Raw genomic sequence first — 20,819 nt, forward strand, 5'->3', positions numbered from 1 at the left:
TGTCATTGCTCTTTGTTACCTTTAAGGGGGCCTTCTTTTTTTGGATTTTGAGAGGGAGAAAGTTGTTTCATGGGATTTTGGTTCCCATTGACCAAGAATCTCTTGTTCTTTTTTTAGATTTATGTGGGGACCAGGGAAAGTTTATTTTTCTAGATACCATTTACCCGGGTAAGTGATATCAATCTCCTATGTGGGAAATAACTTTCCCACCTAGGGGGAAAGTTGCCTACACTTGAATGGGACAAAAATACCCCTTTTCATAATGGATTTTTATGGCTAAAATAATCATTGCCTTATTTACATGAGAAATAAAACAATATGGATAAATACACTTACCCGGGTAAGTGTTTCCTAGGAAAAACTTACCCAGATAACTGCGTTTAACCGGGTAAATAATTTACTAAAAAATGAACAGGGCCTAAAAGTCCTCTCGTAGTAGTAGTACCATGCTGAGAGAGTCCACCCTCCACAATCCACAGAAATACAATACAACACACTGATACACATGGCCAGGTGTGAAAATTGGAATGCCTGTGCTCAATGATAGAATGGGTTGGGCTATCTCAAGACCGTAGAAGAAGCCCAGTGTTTTTTTCTCAATTATAATGCCGTTTTCTTTTTCTTGTTTTTAATTTTAAATTTGAAAACCCCCAGGTAAGGTTGTGCTTGCAAACTGGGCCAGCTCTGGATGGGTCCAAAACCTTTTTCTTTTATGTGGTGCAGAAGTGCATAGTGCAGACTGCAATGCAGTTAGCTATCCTGGGCCCTGGGCCCTGGCGGGCGTGTTTAATTGCCGTCTGGAAGTTCAACAACGTTTGCTGTTTGCACCGATCAACCATCTGCTAAGGAAAGGATATTGCTTGGATGGGACCCATTGAGTGGTGGAAAGATTCTTTGTGGGGCAGGGTAATGGGGGGACCCAACCCAACAAAACAAGGCATGGGGACCCGGGGTCCACACCAATATCCAGTCCAAATGTGTTAAAGCTAGCCATACGGTTACGTATTGGTCAAACAAAATGGAGGTGGTGCACCTTAAAAAAAAAAAATAATAATGTTTAGCCCACAAAAAGACATTTCATAAATGAAGAAACTAGGGCCTCTTCACTGCATTCTATGCAAGGAACAATTGACGTGACGATTTCTTTGTAAAAGAACAGGAAGGGAACAGCAAAGAGAAAATAAATAAATAAAACCACAAATATTAGGCTGTCTTTGGTTCATGAAAATACAAGTGAGAAAGGCAAATTTTTGCCGAAGTAGTTAACAATTTTACAAAATGTCTTTCCCACAATTCCCCTTTTTCTTCACTAATTTCCTGATAAACCAAACACAGCCTCTTAATTAGCAATCGGTGAAAACAGAAGACGACGCCCCCCCCCCCCCAAAAAAAAAACAGAAAAACTAGAAGAAACTGAAATTATTAAATCTCAGGCACCCATAACTGGCACAGGCGTAAGCAGTAAGGAACTCATTTTGCGCAGACCAAAACTCAGCTTTCAGACCAGCTCTCCTGAGAGTTTTGAGTATCTTGTTCCGATGCGTGTATCCTGTTACCGTAACCTTCTGACTGCTAGCATCCACTTCAACCTTCTCAATCCCTGTGCAGATCAACCCATAAATTAGACATTCACCTCGACTGCCTTATCAGCTTAGTTACATCAGATTTCAACAAAATTTAGGTGTTCGATCCATTAATGGTTCTGTCGGTTCAGTAGAAGAAGATGATGTTCTGTAGGTGGAAGCAGAATACTTTGGTAAATGGAGTTGAGACAAAGATGTTGGTGTTAAGTAAAGTGATATTGTTTATTTTGAGTTTGGGCAAAGCATAAAAAGAAGTGTAACTTAGCTTGTATAAAGTGTAATGATAAATGGTGAAGACTTCAAAAAGAAATAATAATAAGAAAAAAAATATTATACCCTTTATTTTCGACAAACATTTTCTAAGTCTCTTCTCATGTATGCCGACCATCTCCACCTTCAAGTCGACAGCCTGCAGTGCAAGTATGAAGTTGTTTAGATGGAAAAGCAAATGAATTCAGATCCAGATTGATCAATGTTATTCTTCTTTGTGTTGTGTAAGTGTAACTATGGAGAAAACTTAAAAAAAAAAAACAAAAGTTTCTCCACCACCCACCCCACAATTTTCAAACTGATTGGAGCATATCTCACTCAAAAACTCAAATAGAGAAAACCCATGAGGAAAGAAATGGAAATTATACCTCCATGAAGATCTCAAGATTGAGAAATGATGAATCTGATGATGATGTTATGAACTGATAGGAAAAGAAGAATAAAGAAGGGGACAGAGGACAAAATGATGAAAACAATTGGAATGAGGAGAGGGAGTGAACAGAGGAGGGGAAGGTTGGTATATATAGTAGAGGGGGACATCCGGACATGAGAATCAAAAGATGGAATAAACACTAGAAAAGCGCGCTGGTCTAGGTCTGGGGACTGGCGACTGGGGTCTTCTATCAAAACTAGATTTGATCTTCTTTTGTTTTCTTTTTCAAAGAGAAACAAAACGAAACATGAAAACAAGAAAACGGTTATATCGAGGGATGGGATTATGACATGAGCTCAAGCTTCAAAGCTCCTCCCTCTCACTCACTACTCACTACTCACTCTGAAGTCTGAAGGCTGAGGAAAGCAATGCGAGAGTTTCAAGTCTCAACTATTCGAAATGATGGGCTTTGACGGGTCTAACTTAGCTTTTCCGGAACAAGATCGAATGATCGCAACCACTAATCTACTCCAAATAAGACAAAACATCTTCTGTTCAGATGGATGCGATCGCCCATCTGCAGAGGCAGAGGACCCACCAAAAAAGCCTCTCAGCTCTTCTTTCATGATTCATGATTCACCATGTACGGTATGTGTGATGTGTGATTTCACTGAATCATAGGATCCTCTTGTCCTAATCACACCGGACACCAGGGAGAAAAGGGAAAAAGAGTGAAAAAGAAAAAGAAAAATTGTTTCCACAAAAAAACCATAGCACAAGTTTGGTATTTCTTTTCTTTCTTTTTTTTTTTTTTGGCTTTGGTTCTTCTTTTTGATTTCCTATCGCTTAGTATGTTTTATAGGCTTATAGCATATGTCATGCTTTCACGTTCTGTGGGCAATTTACAGCTTTTGACGAAGATAATAAAATAGGGCCGTTTAAGAAAGTGGGGGTTTGCTCCATCTACAAATGTTAGGAAACCAAATTGCCACGTGTCAAAACCAAGTATTCTATCGATCTAGTTTGTTATTGATTTGCAAGGAAGAGGATGCAAATAAAACTGAACAAGAGAGAGCTGTCAGTTGAGTCCACTTGCACCAAGAATCCAAGACCAAGAGGCATTTCACGCCGGCCCACAAATAAGATCCTATGGCCCTTTATAGATTCAGAACTAATTTGATGAAGAGCCCACCTCCAGTCCAGTCCAGTCCAGTCCATGTTTCACATGAATCTAGGCTCATAATATGATGGCCCAATAATAAGAAGAGAAAAATGGGAAAAGCGACCGTACGGATATTCACCCATCTGCTTTGGAAATTGGAAGCATCTATGAGCCGAGGTGAGGTGAGAGAACAGATTACAGAGGAAGCAAAAACATGAAGATTCTTGGAGAAGATTCCAAGCCCAAGTAACTTGGGATAACAGAATTTCCACTTTCTAGCCATAATTTCCTGGGAATTGCGTCAATTAAGGATATGGGATTCTGGTCATGACTTGGAAGCTTCGATCTCAACACAATCAATAAATTGAAACTGAAAGAAATCTTCTTATTTATTTGGTATTTAATTTAAAAAAAAAAATTAAATTTTGTGTCTAGAAAGCCCCTCGATTTGAAAGAGAAGCCCTCTGGTTTGAGGGCTTTGTTTGAATTCAATTAATGGCTTAATGTAAAATAAGCTAAGTTAATGGTTTCTTTTTGTTCCAATAAGCTAAGTTCGCAGTTGTTTCCCGTTTTTATTCCTTTTTATCAATTTGTGAATTATTATTGGTTAATCATTTTATATTATTAATTTTACAATAATTTTATTATTTAATTAATTATGTTAATTTAATCATTTTTCTTTTAATAACTCAATCATTATTATTCATTAATGATAAATGTTATTTATCATTTACATTTATTAGTCTTAGCCATTTTATTTCTATAAATTTATTAATTCTGAAATTTGTTTATCATACTTGTAATGCTTTTTTATTTATTTGGCCATTTTCATTTTATCATTTTATGATTTATTTTAGTAAATTTCGTTATTTACTGAAATAAAATTAAATGTCTTTCCACCACACACACCTTTCATTTAAAATTAGTAGTTGTTTAATTATAAATGAGTGAAAGAGCAGATTCTATCTATCACTTGGCCCTAAGCATGGTTTCTTCTTAATGTGACCGCATCATGCATAAACCACTTCCCAATCTCCTGCCAACAAAAGTCCCTATTCTATTGTTTTAATCAAGAAACTATAATTAGATAGGCTTAGTGTGGGTGCCACATTACTTGTACTTATTTTTATTCGAATTAGGAAATTGTAATCGTTTTATAAGAAATTTAGTTAACCACTTACACATTTTTTTTTAAGAGTAGAAGCATCTTTGTATTTTCATGAAAGTTGAGTTAACTACCATTACTTTATAAGAGAGTGGTAGGCTAAGTGTTTAAGCCAGTAAATTTGTATTTGATAATGGCATGATAGATTTGATTTGAGAGTGGGAGCATCCAATTCTGAGATGGGCTATGGTCTAAGGGATTTTTTTTTTTTTTTTTAATTTATATAATAGAGAATGATTCCATACCAAGTATATATGGGCAGCTTCACCTATATATGATTTTCTGTTTGAAATTTATTATTTATATGATATATTTAATTTGAGTTTCTTATTTAAAAAAAGTTAAATTAGCTTGAATCTGTAATTTACAACCGTGTTTCATTTAAAATAATGAGACTCACACGTTGAAAGTTTTATAATTTATATTTTATTTGAATTAGAAATTAAATTGATAGAAACACACTAATTAATATGGGTGTCAACGTCTTTGCAGGTGGGTTTGTTTTCATAGTTGGCCACACGTTGAGAGAATGTAGCACTTTTTTTATGAAAGTAGACTTGACTAAGTTCTATTATTGGGCATTTGTTTTGTTTACTAAAAATCAATGGTGGGGAGGGAAGTAAGGGGATCAAGTTGTGTAGTGTGGCGCCCGGAGTGAATATTTGTTTCAACTTTGAAGGAATTGTGGGAGTTAACGTAGTGGAAGGAGGGAGTTACGACGACAAATAAGGAAATCCAAAACTTCCACCTTGCCTTTATAAGATCAACCACACAACCGACGAGAGAGGCACCACTGAGTTACAGTCAGCAACCATCTACAGACAGAATTGTTATTATTGATATTAATTGAGAAACCAGAAGAAGAACATGAGGGTTAAGATCGAGTTTTGTTTGTTGTTGTTGTGTTTGTTTGTGTTGAATGAAATCGTTTCAGGAGGAAAAGTATCGCCACCCCGTACAAGAAGAACCAAATCATCTGACGGAAACGGCCGCCCAGTCCGCACCTTGACTGCGAATGAGAGCTCCAGCGGCACCTTCAATGTGATAAGCTATGGCGCCAAAGGAGACGGAAAACATGACGATAGTCAGGTTATGGGATATAGCTGTTTTAGTTATTTATTTATGTGTTGGAAGTTGGAACTTGGAAGAGAATGAATTAGAATTAAATAAACGATGATCATCTTAATTACTCGTTATCCGTGGATCTGGCGTTTGTGAATTGTGATTGCAGGCATTCGCAGAAGCATGGAAGGCAGCCTGCGGAGCCTCAGGTACGGTGACGCTTGAGATCCCCAAAGCGACGTACCTGGTCGGTCCTGTTAAGTTTTCGGGGCCCTGCACTAATGTAAAATCCATCACCGTCGACATGAAGGTGAGAAAAGAGAATTAATAAGGAATTGAATTCTTCTACAAATAGAATAAAAAGTATTTTTATTTTTGATGAATAATGATGCATCATCTCCATCTCTGATCTCTCTGCATATAGGGTTATTTGAAGGCCACAACGGACCTGAAAATGTATGGAAAAACGGATGATTGGATAGAATTTGGATGGGTGGATGGGTTAACTTTGACGGGAGATGGGACTTTTGATGGCCAAGGAGCTGAATCGTGGTCCTTCAATAAATGCCCCGTCACCAAAAATTGCCAAGTTCTTCCTACGGTATGTGAATAATACGTACAGTTTGATTTGATTTGACGAATGAAAAAAGCGAAGAAGCGATGGATGTTGATGTTGGTGTTTTCTTTTTTCTTTGGGGGATTTGCAGAATGTGAAATTTGTTGCGATGACGAACACGGTTGTGAGAGGCATAACGTCATTGAATAGCAAGTTCTTCCACATGGGATTGATTGATTGCAAGAACTTCGTGGGGAGTGAGATCAGGATCTCGGCCCCAGAAAACAGTCCCAACACTGATGGGATTCACATTGAGCGTTGCACCGGTGTCGAAATATATCATTCATCCATCGGAACCGGAGACGATTGCATCTCCATCGGACATGGCAATTCTCAAGTCACTATCAGTGGTGTGACTTGCGGCCCTGGTCATGGCATCAGGTAAATTGCTGGTTTAATTATATTACTGAATGAATCCATTTTTAGTAGTTAATCTCTATAATAGCTATTCCGAGATATCCTAATTGCAAATGGCCGAACTGATGTGATGATGTTGTGTATAATTTAATTAGTATTGGAAGCTTGGGAAGATACCAGAACGAAGGAGACGTAACAGGAGTTACAGTGAGAGACTGCACCATCAGCGGCACAACGAATGGCGTCAGAATCAAGACATGGGAAAATTCACCCAGTTCAACCGTTGCCTCCAACATGACGTTCCAAGACATTGTGGTTAATAATGTGGCCAACCCCATCATAATCGATCAGACATATTGTCCCTATGTTTCTTGTTCTTCCACGGTAATTAATTAAGAAGCATCAGCTGATGCATAACATAGGCCATAGGGATTTCAAACTTTCAATTCACACACACACACACATCTCTGTTTCTGGCGGGTTTGATCTTTTGGATATTGCAGGCACCATCTCGGGTGAAGCTGCAGGACTTGCATTTCAAGAACATCAGAGGAACGTCGTCGTCTCCTGTGGCAGTGATGCTGGAATGCAGCAAAGGAGTACCGTGCCAGAATGTGAACCTTCACGACGTTCACATAGAGCTCATGACGGGTGGAACCGCCAAATCCAGCTGCCAAAACATCAAAGCAACATACAGTGGCACCCAGATTCCTGCGCCATGCCCTGTTTAGGCTTCTTCTTCAATTCACATGCACACTGCACTAGTTGCTACTTTTAACCAATAAACTTTGGTAACCAGTGTCTGTGTGTTCTTACTTCCCATTCACATTTTGGGTTGGCCCGACGGATAGTCTTGTAGTAACTTTAGCCTTACCATTGACATTTAAGGATTAATTTAGTATTGAGCTGCCTCCTTTTTTGTTTTTGTGGTTCTACGTACTTTCTACACTACTTCATTTGTTTTTATTATTAACCATGGTATGGATATGATGTGCTATTAAACTTATCAACTGGAATCATAAAAGTGGTACATTAATTATTAATCAGCCACGGTTTTCATCAAAATTGATGTGATGGGAGAGGGTCAAAGTTCTTCGTTTCAATATCACACTTGTACTTTTCCGCCATCATACATATACATATTTCCATAAAATGACCCACTCACCCATCCCATCCGCCATCGGTACTGTGCGTCACAACATGCAGCCGCGCGTACATTAATGAGAACATATCCTGTATTTTGCATGTTATCATTAATTCAGGGAAAGATGTTCCCATTCTACGGCTGTAATGTTTTGTAAGCAGGAGATCTGGCCGGATATTGTGTAAGAGTTAGGATCACCCGCCAACAAAAAAACATTTCAAGAGCCTACCAACATCATCTGACAATACATGGCAGGTGTTAATTAGGTTAAATTGTGTTTTGTTGGCCAAATGAGGTAGGGGTGGTAATGTGTCATGCTGAGGAAGAAGATTGATACTCATACGTTGTTTTACATTTTCTGTTTGATAATTTGTAAATAAGAACATACATATATAGAGTATATTATTATTAGGTAAAAGACTTTAAATATATATCCCAAGGTTTCTTAAAATAGACTTAAAAAAAATACTTTTTGGAGAAAGCTTTGAAGGAAAGAGAAGAGAAGAATAAACCCTTAGCTCTCTCAAAAAGACAGAAACCCTTAAAGCTTACTTGCTATCTTCACTTCTCCAAATTCTAAAGAGGACTGCAAGTGAAATTGCACATTTCGAAAGCCTCGATCCACACCTAACTTTGAAACGGGAGATGGAACAAGGATGAAATGTTCTTCTATTAATATTGTACATGGATTCACATATTCACCATTTTTCTGTTGCCACCATCATCTTAAAGCTTTAATAGTAACATCTGCTTCCATATATGTATAACGCGTGAATTACGATCCAGCTTTATATGGAAGATATGTCAATGAAGTACCAATAAAAGTTATTATATCTAACTTCTCACCGAGAAATTTGCCCTTGTCACACTATAATATTATTCATACTTTCCAGCTCTTTTTGTCCAGACTGTGTTAAAGCAATTGCAACCATGCATTTACCTACACCATCAACAGAAGTGGAAGCAAGAAATTAAAGAAAACTTCTATCAATATTACTGAAACTGCATTTAGAATTATATTAATGGATTAGAATCATAAGAATAAAGAGCAAGGAGAGATTGTTGTATACTGTAGCAAAAATATATACCAGCTGAAGGACACTCTTCGTTTAAGCTTTCTATATCAGTTTCGCTTGTATGCCCATCTTATCCTACAAGATACACGGTTTGGAAAGTTCAGCCCAAACCAGGCACAAATTCTAAAACAGACTCACAATGTTCTGAGCAAACAAAAAGGCTTGAATCCACTTAAGCTAATTGCCATGAATACGATTCCAAACTTCCAAATTAATAGAAGAGACCCCTGAAGTGATATCAGCTCTTGTTTTATCTAATTAAGACGTTGAAACAACCTACAACCTGGTAATCAACTTTAGAAAAAAAAAGATCCACCATTTCAAACTCTACAAACAGAGATATAATGAAAGCATAGACACGTACCAGAGGGCCTTAGATGGAAAATCAATGAATAGATGACTGCATGAAATGCCTTTTAATTTCTTCAATTTAGATGCACCTTCAAGCTTTAAATTCAACATGCATCTCCAACTAAAGTAATGACGAGAGAAATTTAAGTGACAATTAATGCTAAACATTAACATTAACATTAACGTCGGATGGGATTCAAAAGTTTCTAGTCCTAACCAAATTCTAGCGCTTATATCGCAGATTTGACATTAACAGACTAAAGGAAACCGGATTCATAATGAAGGATTATTTAGAAATGCAATGCCTATGCTTAGGGGTGGATTCGAGTTGAGCCGAGCCGAATAGTACTAGGCTTGAGCTTGGTTCGAATAAAAAAATTCATAAGCTCGAATTCGAGTTTGAGAAAAATATTTTATAAAAATAAAAAAATTTATATATAAATATTTTTATTTGATATTTAAAAGATTAAGAATTATAATATTTTTATTATATATATTATTTTCTATAATATTATTATATATATTAAATGGCTCGCGAGCCTCACGAGCCGAGCTCAGCTCGTTTAATAATCGAGCCAATGAATTGCGTTCGAGATCGAGCTCGAGCCCGGTTAAAACCGAGCCGAACCAAGTTCGAGCAGCTCATGAAAAGCTCGCCTCGTTGTCATCCCTACCTATGCTCGAGCAAGATGCATGACCAAAATTAAATTGAAACTAGTCCGGGAAACTCACACATAAGGTTTATTTCTTAAATTACCCCTATGATTTAGCTAATTGACTAATTATATTTTTATTGTTTGAAAATTGACTGACCTTACGCCTTTCATTTTCAACAATTGACTAATTATACCCTTATGGTTTAACTTCCATCAAAATTCGTGCGAAATGTCTAAACTACCCTTTAGAATCCAAAATATTCGGTTTTGCAATGGCGTCCAGAGCCTTACGGCTTAAAAAATGCAGAGCTCAAAAACAGTCTTCAATCTTGCGGAATCTGTCAAGTCTTTTTCCGATCTCGGGCCCCTAACAATCGAACATAGTTGGCCTCCTCCGTTGACTGGTCAACGACGAAATCAAGAGCTGCCGCTGCAACTTGGATGGTCGGTTTCAATTGGAAAGGGGACACGAAACATAGGAGTCGGTTTCAATTGGAAAGGGGAGACGGACATGGGAGAATAGTGAGAGGATGAGGAAAAGAAAGGGAAGAATGATCGGGTGATCCGCCGCTGGGTGGAGTTACAGGGCGGTGCCGTCACCCAGAGGAAAAAGAGAGAAAAATCAACCACCGTAACCACTGTTAAAAAATCTAACCTTCTCTGCCGCAGTGGTCCTTTGCGAGGAAGGAAATCAGCCACTGTATCCACTGCTAATATTCCAGCAATATATCCCCTGTTGAAGCTGAATTTCCCTTCAAACTCTCCTATTTTGGATTATTTACTTCCCAAGGCAAAGCTGTCATCAACTGAGCCACCAACAACAGCAACTAGACACGATCTCCTACAACCGTTGGGAATAGAGAACCCAGATAGCATTGCCACCAGCCTGTCAACCCTCAGTACCGAATCCAATGGAAAAGAGTAGTTTGGGAAGAAGGAACTACAATGCGTCTCAGCTACTTCCCAACAATCTTCCAACCGCACCTCCCGAAGAACAATCTCAGGACTGGCTCTGCAACTTCCTACACACCAAAACTTTGGTAAATTCACCAGAGAACCCGAGTGAATGCCAGGCAGACCGACCAAAAGTTTGTTTTCCCCCCTCAACTCTAACCATAAAATACACGGACCCAACTAGTTAAGAACCAGGATTTGGATGCCTGTCTGAATTTGTCCCAAGCAAACGAACCCATGATAGTTTTCAGAATTGTTCGATGCCACAGTTTAACAGAGAACTGCGCTGCAACTTCTAGCAGCGGCAACTTAGACATTTTCCATGTCCTCCGATTGCTTCAAGCACGATGTCGCTCAGAGTCAGGGAAACAAGCTTAAGCCTTGAATGGTTGGGCAAGCTTGAAATGATCAAAATAACCCTAGTAGCGTTGATTAGGGGACACTTGGACACAGAGAGACACTCAATCTTGGAAGAATATCTTGCAAAAGCTTCAAGGGACGTGTCTTCGACAAGTGGGCATGAGTCTATAGCCAAACAAGATATACTGGGGCAGTTCTTAGCAATGGCGAGGAGACATCCATCATCGACAATTGGCAAGTTGACAAGATCGAGCTTTTCGAGTGAATTGAAACCTATCGCAATAGATTCAAATCCCTTGTTTCCAACCTTGGTGCAGTTCCAGAGTGACTGTGTTTTCAGGCCTGGGCAAGCCTGAGCGATGATTCCGATGCTGATATCAGTGATCCCTTGAGTACTAGGAGAGCTTCCATCGACGCAAAGCTCACAGGGCGCTGAGAGAACTCGGTAAGATCAAAGGCGAAGGTTTAAGGTTTTCCGGTTCTAAGGTTTCGAAACTTTGGTTATAGCGGAATTACAGAAAGAAGAAGAGGGAAGGAGAGAGAGACCAGAGGCGGAGGGGGAGGTCTGAGAATCGAGATAGAGTGGGGGTTCAGGGGGTGAGGGTAATATTGGGTTTTGAAAAAAAATTATAGGTCACATGGGGTCACATGTGCATAGATCATGGTGCTCTAATGGAGTTAGTCAATTGTAAGAAACAATAGGAATTGCATTAGAAAATAGTCAAACAATAAGGATATACTATTCCAATTTCACAAATAGTAAGGATAGTTTAAGAAATTTATCCAATTAAAAACTATAGAATCCTTGCCTTTTCCAGAAACATGAAGTAATCTCATGGTTAAACCAAGTTTCACCGGTGAAGTTTCAACCTGACCTAGACAAGCCCCAAAGATAGCTTTCTCTGTAAAACAACGAATAAAGGCCTGAACTAGATAAGTAAACAGGTTGATCGTTCTTCATGTATGGTTCTAATACAATACACCGTAGGACTGTTAATGGACCGGATATTGATTCAATCCAACTAGATCCAATATGAATCCATTATAGATGGATCAGGTCCAATCCAATGCATTGAATACTTTGGACCATTTTGCACTGTTCCAATTATGTTTAATGTCTGGACCGGACTGTCCAGTCTGTTCAAATTAGTTTCAATTTAGAACGGATCCAGCCCAAACCTGATCCATTGACACCCATACTCTTATCTTTGAACAGATATTGGTTCAATCCAACCTAATCCAATATAAATCTATAATAGTTCTAATCCAATCTCATGAATACTTTAGACCATTAAGTTTGGATTAGTCCAATTCAATACTAACCCATTCAAATTGATTTTGATTCAAATGGATCCAACCCAAACCAGGCTGGTCCATAGACACCCCTATCCGTCCAAAAGTAAAGTAGAGAAGAATGCATTAGAGAACCATGGGGGAAGGAGATGAAGATTCCAAAGAACTTTGTTTTAAGCCATCCAGATGCAGAGCTTAATAATCATCACCGTAGTAAATAGCAGCAACAGCAACACGAACGAATCCTGGAAAGAGGACTCGGGAGTACCAGGTAGATGAAGAACGAATCCATCCTTTTGCAGCACGAACAAACCCATCACTTGTCCCTCTCTCTTTCTTTCCGTGTCGGAATAAGTTGCCGGTGAAGTTGGAAGCCGAGTACCCGTTGGAATGAAGAACATGGCTCTGTCGAGAAGAAGCGAAAGATTTCCCCTCCCGTCATGTGGTTTGATTGTCTCGGCTATTTCTTTGCTTCTTTTTCTCTTTACTATTTGAAATTGTCCTTGAGGTTATATGGCTTTCGTGGCTGCATAGCTTTTTTTTTTTTAAGCCATCCTGGTTTTTTGGTGGACAAGAAATTCCATTAAACAAGAGAAACCAAGCTACAGGAACCACAGAAAGATCAACGGATTAAACTAACTTAACTAAAAATACCAAAACTTCAACACTGAACAGAAAAAACGGACTTAACATAGCGAAATTAAAACAAACTAAACAAGGAAATCACCAACTTGGGTAAGTCAGTCTAAAACACCCATATAGGGATAAAGGAAGCAAAGGTTCTTAGAGAAGATCGCCCTCTTTCGGACACCATGGGTAGCTTTGTTTTGCTCCCTAGACTGACTAGAGATGAGGGAAAGTTGATGTTGCCATCTTGGAGTCACGCGATCCAACTTCTTTAACTTTTGGGGAACAAAAAAATCTACGTAGGGAAGGGAAGGCACCTTCTTTCCTAGCTTGGTTAATATGAAAAAAAATTCCGTTAAGGATAAGAGGGTTTGTCTCTAATTTTTGCTCAAGCCCAGGCCCAAAAATTTATGCGCTACGATCAGGCCCAATACTTGTAGGATTAGGCATGTGTATATCTCTCTCTCACTACCAATAATAATATAATAATACCATGTGCAATGCATGCCTCATTACTATGCAAAGTGTTTATTTCTCTGTTCTTTTTTTTTTTTTTTTTGGGTAAAAAGAACCAGAGGGTACCTTCAGTGAGAAAAAAAAAGGCTCATGCCTAATATAAATCAAATAACAGCTCAACATGAAGCCAAAGGAGGCAAAGGGGAAATGTAAAGAGCCAAAAACTGACATGCAAGCTACAAAATGAAAAAAAAAAACACTTTGTTTTACACATCGATCTACTGCACCAATGTTGTAAGACTTGACTAGTTTATCTTCTTTACAGAATCTCTTTGGTGTTGATCATCTTTAAAGTTGCTTTCATAACAAAAAGCTTTGATCTCGGAGAGAATGGACTAGAAATATGCCAATATCCCAATCCATGCCCCCAACCGAGAAGGTATGTGGGTCTAAAATGAATTTGTGCTTATGTCTCCAAATCAAATAAAGCTTGCTGGAATAAGGGTTTCGAATCGGAATGGGAATGGGCTATTCCGGTTCTGATTGTTTAGTTGGGCGGAATCTGAATCTCATTCCTATTTCTGTTGGAATGATATTCCCCCATTTGAGGGAATGGCTATTCTCTGTCCCTTCCTTGGGAATTGATGAGGAGTAATTTGGCACAACCTAGTAAATAAAATTCACGTGGACGCGATTTGCACGTATGATGACAACTCAGTAAGGGGAGCCTAGTCAGTGCTATGTGAAGCTCGACGTAAAGTCATTTCGGCAACAACTCACCTCGGCGTAATGCCACCTCAGCTGCTAATCGAGTTCGGGGCCCAGGAACTGAAGTGACACGTAATAAATCCCAGCAGCTTCCCAGCAGACTTCGGATATTGCGGGATCATACCGCATAATGGCAAGCCTTATCTTCTCCCCGTCCGAATCGAGCGGCGATAATGAAGTTCATTGACTGATACGTTACTCCCTGACTAAAGCGGGAACGGATCTCGCCCATTCAGGCCGCAAAAACTCGGCTATATAAAGGTGTCAACCCCTCCATGGTCCTGGTACGCGCGATTACTTGCATCCAAGCCCTCTAGCATTCAGATTCTAGCTCACAATCACAACATAGTACTTACTTAAGCATAAGAGCAACCTCGTTGGGTTAATCGCCCTAGGTGCTATAATCCTCTGTCTTGCAGCTTGGTCCAGTTCGCTACACGACTAAGGTCTAGATCATCCTCCAGCTAGGAGCTTCCAGATCGCGCACCATCAGGAATGAAATTTCATACCTGCTGATTCTAATTCTCATTCCCATTCCTGTCTGAATCAGATTGACTTTGGGAATAAACCATTCTGATGCCGATTTTGATTCAGATTCTCACTGCAAACCCTTAAATTTTGATAAAATTTTTAATTTAATGAATATTCATTAGTTGAGTCTAAAATGAAACTATTTGGGCAACTACCATATATAAGTATAACCTTATATATATGTGTAGGTGTAAGACGGTTGGGCCAGCCCAGCCCAGCCCGTGCTATAGTGTCTGTCATGCCAAGCCCCACTGCTCTCTCTGTCATGCCGTGCTAACACAGCCCGCTACAGTGCGAACAGCATAACAAAATCGTTCTTTGTTAGCCCGATGCAGCCCACATTATATCTATATAAGTATATGATACTTTAATTAAATTTTTATGACTTACATACATAAATACGAAAGCAAGTAGGACTCGGATTTCAACATGCTCCCAATAAGTCCACAACATGATGAAAAACACCTCTTCCTCTTAGATCCCATTTTCCATTGTTCTCCGATTGTTTCACTGGTGTTTTGTCACTGTTCTCACCAGTGCCAGTGGTATATAGCGTATGAACTCACCAGCGTTTTTCCATTGTTTCATCACCAGCAAAATTCCAACTGGCCTTTCACATCAGGCCAACAGGCTACATATGTGGCTCTTGGTTGGTAAATGCTAAATGGTAATAGATTCAACAAATTGCAGTGGATGACTACTTCATCTATGTATGTATTGGCTTCAGGTAGGCCGGATTGAATCGGTTGGATAATAAGTATTTATTGGATTGGATCGGATCGGATCTGATCCATCCGTAATGAATTTATATTGAATTGGGCCAATATCTGCTCCATTGATATAGTATCAAAGATAAGAATAGAGATCATATCAGTGGATTCGGGTTTGGGTTAGAATATAATTAAAACAAATTAGATGGGCCAGTCAGTCCAAAATATTCATTAATGGTCTTACATTGGACCGGATCGAATCCACCTGGCACCCCTAACGACAAGTGCAGGGTCAGATGGAAATCATGGACAGGGAATGTTTGAATTGTATTGTTGGGCTCCTAATGGGAGCACAATCTTCCCCGTGCATTGTGATTTGTGAGCGTGGACGTGGATATTGGGAGCTGATACATGGGTTTCTGCGGGAGTTCTGGTGGGAAAATGTTATCCCAGCCAGAGAAGCTTTTATTGCTTGGGAGGGAGGAGGATGCAGTGGCTACAAGCCGGCATCTACACACAGTCAGATAGGATTAGTTATAGTCAAGACCCAAGAGCATGAAATTAGCTGCTGAGGCAAAGTTGGTGTGTAGGGAGACTGCTGGTCACGTAGAGTTTTTACAGATGCTGGGTGTTCAGTGGAATTGTGAACAACATTTTCATCATTTTGGGATTCTAATTCAGGGTTCGATAAGCTCTGCCTTTACAACAGCATGTATTATTTGTCCTCATTGTACATTGATGATTTAATTCGGATCTTGGATCTGATTTCAAGTGAAAAGAGAATTCATCCTTTTCATAATTCTAATTCAATTTGTGTGTTCCGGTTCTTCAAAGTTCAAACTCCATGGATTATGCATCTATAGTTGCTCCCCCATTAAAGCTTGTCCCACAAACTAGACGCAGGTGCTACCCACAGATTTATTGGAATGACAATAGTTTCAGTAATCTAATTAAACCAACATCTCCCGACGGTGTGACCTCTGGTGATTATCATCGGCGCCGGAGAAGGAAGTGGATTCTGAAGTCGGAAGGAGAGTGTACAAGGGTACTCCGAACTCCGAAGTAGAGTCGAGAGAGGATCGAGCGGGAATGGGGGATTTTGGCCTTTTGGGAGCTAATGGAATGGACGGGTTAACGTAGTCTGTCCCGTTAGCTCCGCACGCTTTAAGGATGAAACTCATGCGTGAGGACACTTGTCGATATTTGGTTGTGGGGGCGCCTGTGGGCCACTGATGGAACTCTGTCTCGTGTAGCGGGAACGTATGATTCCCAAACGTTTTGTCGAAGTGTGTTGAGAGTAGATTCGAACTCTTGTCTCTAGTTTATGAATGTACGTGTATCGGTCTCCCGATGATAGTATAAAATTGATGATGTCATCATGGGAAGATGTTTTTAATACATGGCGGAGATGTATTGTGGGACTTTTGTGAGGTAGAGACGTGAACTTCATAATATTACCCATTTTTTGGACAGTTATTCATGGGGATATCTTTCCAATTCACGACTGTAACATCTTGTGAGATTGGTGTAAATAATACTCTGTGAGGAGCAAATTAAAATTCCTAAGTCTGTCTCCAACCCCACAGCCACCACCTTACTGACAGTCAAATTTGATTACAATCAATTAGAAACCCTTGGCAAGTGAAATTGGGATTTATTCCTCACAAAACGCACCTCACATTGACCTCACAGGCATATCTTATGTGAGGAGCAGATATGGACTCTATAGGAAGTGGGGCTGTTAGTTCCATCAACCACTCTATATAATCTCAGATCACAATCTATTATCATTTTTAGGACTGAGTTTGTTTTTGGTGTAAATGTGAATCGATGTAAAACTCTACTATTGGTTCACATTTACCTGTATTTGTTTTTAGTATAAATACAGATTGGTGTAAAACTTCACCCCCCGGTCTGTATTTTTACGAGTTTGTTTTCAGTGTAAGATTTGCAATGAAAACCTCCCCATCGGCTGAGTTTTGCATTTGCATTGATAATTGATGTAAATAATACAACGATTTTATGGATGTACTTTTATATTGATTTATAATGTTTAAAAATGTTTCAACGGTTCATGAAAATTTAAATCCATTGGCATTGAACTCCATGGATTGAGTTTACAGCGAAAACAAACATAGCCTAAGTCCCTTTTTATGGATTTCATGGGAGGTTTGGGCATGAAATATCGTAATACTTGTTGGGTTTTACCATCCCCTACACATGCGTAATTTTTCCTTTTTTCATAACACGATTTTCCATGAAACCACTTCATAACATTGGAAAAGATATATTAGACACACAGATGAAAACCAACTAACTCTCTCTGTCTCTCCTCCAAGATGTTTTCATGTTACATGTTTGATGAACTCTGCAAGTGGGACACCATATTTGTTTCTTCTTCGCTCCCACCATATATAAAACCTCACAAGGTGTCGTTATCGTCCATCGTTGTTAATTACCAACCTGCCAAGGATTTCCACCACTAAAATGAATAAAAAATAGCAACACACAGAGTTTCCTAAATATTGGCCAGGGTTGAGGTGGATCAAGCGAATAATGAGTGAGTTTAACCAACCAATATACAGACAAGACATATATATATATATATATATATATATATATATATATATATATATATATATATATATATATATATATATACATGGCTAGTAACTCGTGGTGTTGAAACTAGACATTATTAATTCTACAGGCATACATGGAAATTAAATCCAACTTGATAATGATATATGTAAACTCCGACAAATCCAACTTGAATACGTCCTCCAAGGCTCCAAGTAGAACTGAATTATTGAATCAAGTGTTGTGATGCAGGGGTGCATTGAAAGGAACTTGTCGTTTATGATGTGCATGGGGCATGGACCATGTGTGCATGTTGTCATGTGGGTTGCAATCTTGCAACAAAAAAGGACCCATTAATTCTTGAATGAATGGGCTTTTCTTCTCTCTCTCTCTCTTTTGGTGTTTTTAGCAAGGAAGAAAGCAATGTCCACTGCATTCCTTCACAAAAGCTGCCTACGTAGGTATAAGGAAAGAACTTGACTCTTGTTTCCTAGATGTGTAATCGTCTTTAAATTAAATTAAATGTTTAAGTTGATCTGATGTGGGCCCCCCTTGGGAAATAAAAACACTGTGGATTAAAAGTGAAAGGAAAAAGAAAAACATTGTAGTCAATTGTCTAGTCTAAGTGGATTGGGGTTTATCAATCAACACAACATGTTGGCTGGGAATCTCATATATTATAAAGTTATTTTGGATTTGAAAGGGGACCAGAACACTGAAAATGCAATATATACATATATATATATATATAAAAGCAAAAGCCAGAAAGGCGGGTCTCTTATTTCGACAAACCATTAATTAAGGATATATTCTAGATAGGGTCGTAAGCTCAGATAAAAGACCTGCCTTTAATTGGCAATCTGCAAGCAAAAGAGAGTTCTAGGTTCTAGCAGCAGCTAGGTTGTAGCAGCTAGCTACCCTTATTGTAACAAGGAATTTGAATGCTTAATAAAGGTTATAAAAATGTATAACAGGAGATCTAGCTAATAATTGCTTAGACCCCATTAATTATTCCTAAATCCCATTAGCAGAAATGTTAGGGAGTTGTTTCTTTGCTTTTGTGTTTTCATGAAAAAACTGTAACGATTTCTACCCCTTTCGTTGTAAGCAGGTTAAGGTTTATTAGTTTTTTAGTCTATTACACTAGAAAGTAGAAACTACTGTTGTATTAATTAATTAAGAAAGATTAATTTGAATTAACGTGATGGGTTCAGGCTATAAGTAGTGTTGCACAACTACGTATAACAGTCACATACATCTCACAATTAATTAGTTATATATTGTTTTCACTTCACGTTTTAAGTACTCCCTTTCTTGGTTGGTTACCTTCATGATCCATAGTCTTATCTCTAAGGAAGGATAGCTAGGCTAATTAATCTCTCACGGATTATCTCTGGAAGTAGTTGTTGAGAGTGAGGGGATGGATCTCTGTGAAACCGACTTGAGTTTGATCAGCAAACTATTGTCTCCATACAAGTGTCCTACATCTCCAATAACTTCATCAAACATTTGCCAAATGTAAATTCATCTCCACCTGCTTCAATGTGAATTAATTAATGAACAAACGGGAGTCACATTGATGATTTGATCCGGTCCATGTGATGTGATCCAACCCGGTTGGTCCCAACGCGCATGGGGAAGGAAAAAAAAACAAAGTAGAATCTAGAATGAATACGATCATTTCAATTATTAATCTCTTCTTTTTTTTTTTTTATTTGGGTTATCTCAATTAACAAATCTGTCAAGAAAAAAAAAAAAAGAGAAAAGAATGAGATGGATAGACAATGTGTTTATTTGTTGGCATTCAAGGTGCCAATTTGGACAAAGTAATAAGACACGTGGCTATTTAAAAGGTAAAAAAAATGGAGAATCAAGATGCAATGATATTGAATTTTAGGTGTAATTTGGGTAAATGGTAAATCATTCTAATAAGTTTTAATAAGGGAAATTGTCAAAAGCTCACCATGAGTTTTCAGCATCTCTTAAACTGATCACAACTTTTCAAAATATCTAAAACTTACCATGTTACTAACTTGACGTGAAAGAGACTAACGGTTGTTAATATATTACCATTTTAATCTTCATAGAAAAATATAAAATATATACATATATTTTAATATTTAGATATGAAAAAAGCAAAAAGTTCAAAAAACATTTTCAAATATAAAATACATAAAAACACAGAAATTACAAAAAATATAAAAATTATAGAAATTGCTCACAAAATATAAAAAATTATAGAAATTGCACACAAAATAAAAATTATTTTCAAATTATAGAAACTATAGAAATTGAAAAGCAAAATCAAAAATAAAAATTATAGAAAAACACAGAAATTGCAAATAAATAAAAAAATACAAGAAATTTTATAGATTGTAGAAAGTAGAAAAATGTAAAAAACATTAGAAATTATAACAAAACACTAAAACGTAAAAAAAAAAATGAAAATTGAAAAATGAAAAAAACCATTTTCCTCTAACTCGCCATTCAAGATGATTTAGTCATAAAAATTGTTATTTTTACTGACATGGACACCTTTATTAAGAAATATTAACGATGTACTAACGGAAGATGAGTTTTAGAAAATAAAAACTTACTGACATGGTAAGTTTCAAACGTTTTAAAAAGTTGTGATGAATTTAAAAGAAATACTGAAAACTCATGTTGAATTTTAGACAATTTTCCTTCCAATAAATTGCAAAAGGCAGGGGCACAATCGGAATGC

General features: G+C 38.0%; 1 protein-coding gene and 2 long non-coding RNA genes across 4 annotated transcripts; 1 reads left to right on the plus strand and 2 right to left on the minus strand.

Annotated features, from left to right (window-relative positions):
- Positions 1-1,061: 1,061 nt before the first annotated feature.
- Positions 1,062-2,606, minus strand: LOC104603815 (uncharacterized). Its single transcript, XR_016076813.1, has 3 exons — positions 2,222-2,606; positions 1,920-1,992; positions 1,062-1,600 (listed from the first exon to the last, which is right to left on the minus strand). It is a non-coding gene; the product is annotated as an uncharacterized LOC104603815 (long non-coding RNA).
- Positions 2,607-5,275: 2,669 nt separating this feature from the next.
- LOC104603814 (exopolygalacturonase-like) lies at positions 5,276-7,612 on the plus strand. The gene is made up of 6 exons (XM_010267971.3): positions 5,276-5,642; positions 5,785-5,925; positions 6,040-6,216; positions 6,323-6,612; positions 6,744-6,972; positions 7,092-7,612. The coding sequence occupies exons 1-6, from the start codon at positions 5,421-5,423 to the stop codon at positions 7,317-7,319; spliced, it is 1,287 nt and encodes a 428-aa protein (XP_010266273.1). The 5' UTR covers positions 5,276-5,420; the 3' UTR covers positions 7,320-7,612.
- Positions 7,613-7,745: 133 nt separating this feature from the next.
- On the minus strand, positions 7,746-13,472 carry LOC148791171 (uncharacterized). Of its 2 annotated transcripts, XR_016075992.1 has the most exons (4): positions 12,453-13,472; positions 8,821-8,883; positions 8,579-8,672; positions 7,746-8,479 (listed from the first exon to the last, which is right to left on the minus strand). It is a non-coding gene; the product is annotated as an uncharacterized LOC148791171 (long non-coding RNA). The 2 variants fall into 2 exon arrangements; XR_016075991.1 differs by having other exon boundaries at positions 7,746-8,672; positions 12,453-13,468.
- Positions 13,473-20,819: the final 7,347 nt, after the last annotated feature.

This window comes from Nelumbo nucifera, chromosome 5, assembly GCF_055504915.1.
Source record: "Nelumbo nucifera cultivar China Antique chromosome 5, China Antique-T2T, whole genome shotgun sequence".
Taxonomy (NCBI): domain Eukaryota; kingdom Viridiplantae; phylum Streptophyta; class Magnoliopsida; order Proteales; family Nelumbonaceae; genus Nelumbo; species Nelumbo nucifera.

Coding starts and splice junctions, on each gene's coding strand:
- LOC104603814 (XM_010267971.3), top strand. CDS start 5,421: ATGAGGGTTAAGATCGAGTTTTGTTTGTTGTTGTTGTGTTTGTTTGTG. Junction 5,643..5,784: donor GAAAACATGACGATAGTCAG/GTTATGGGATAT, acceptor TTGTGATTGCAG/GCATTCGCAGAAGCATGGAA. Junction 6,973..7,091: donor ATGTTTCTTGTTCTTCCACG/GTAATTAATTAA, acceptor TGGATATTGCAG/GCACCATCTCGGGTGAAGCT.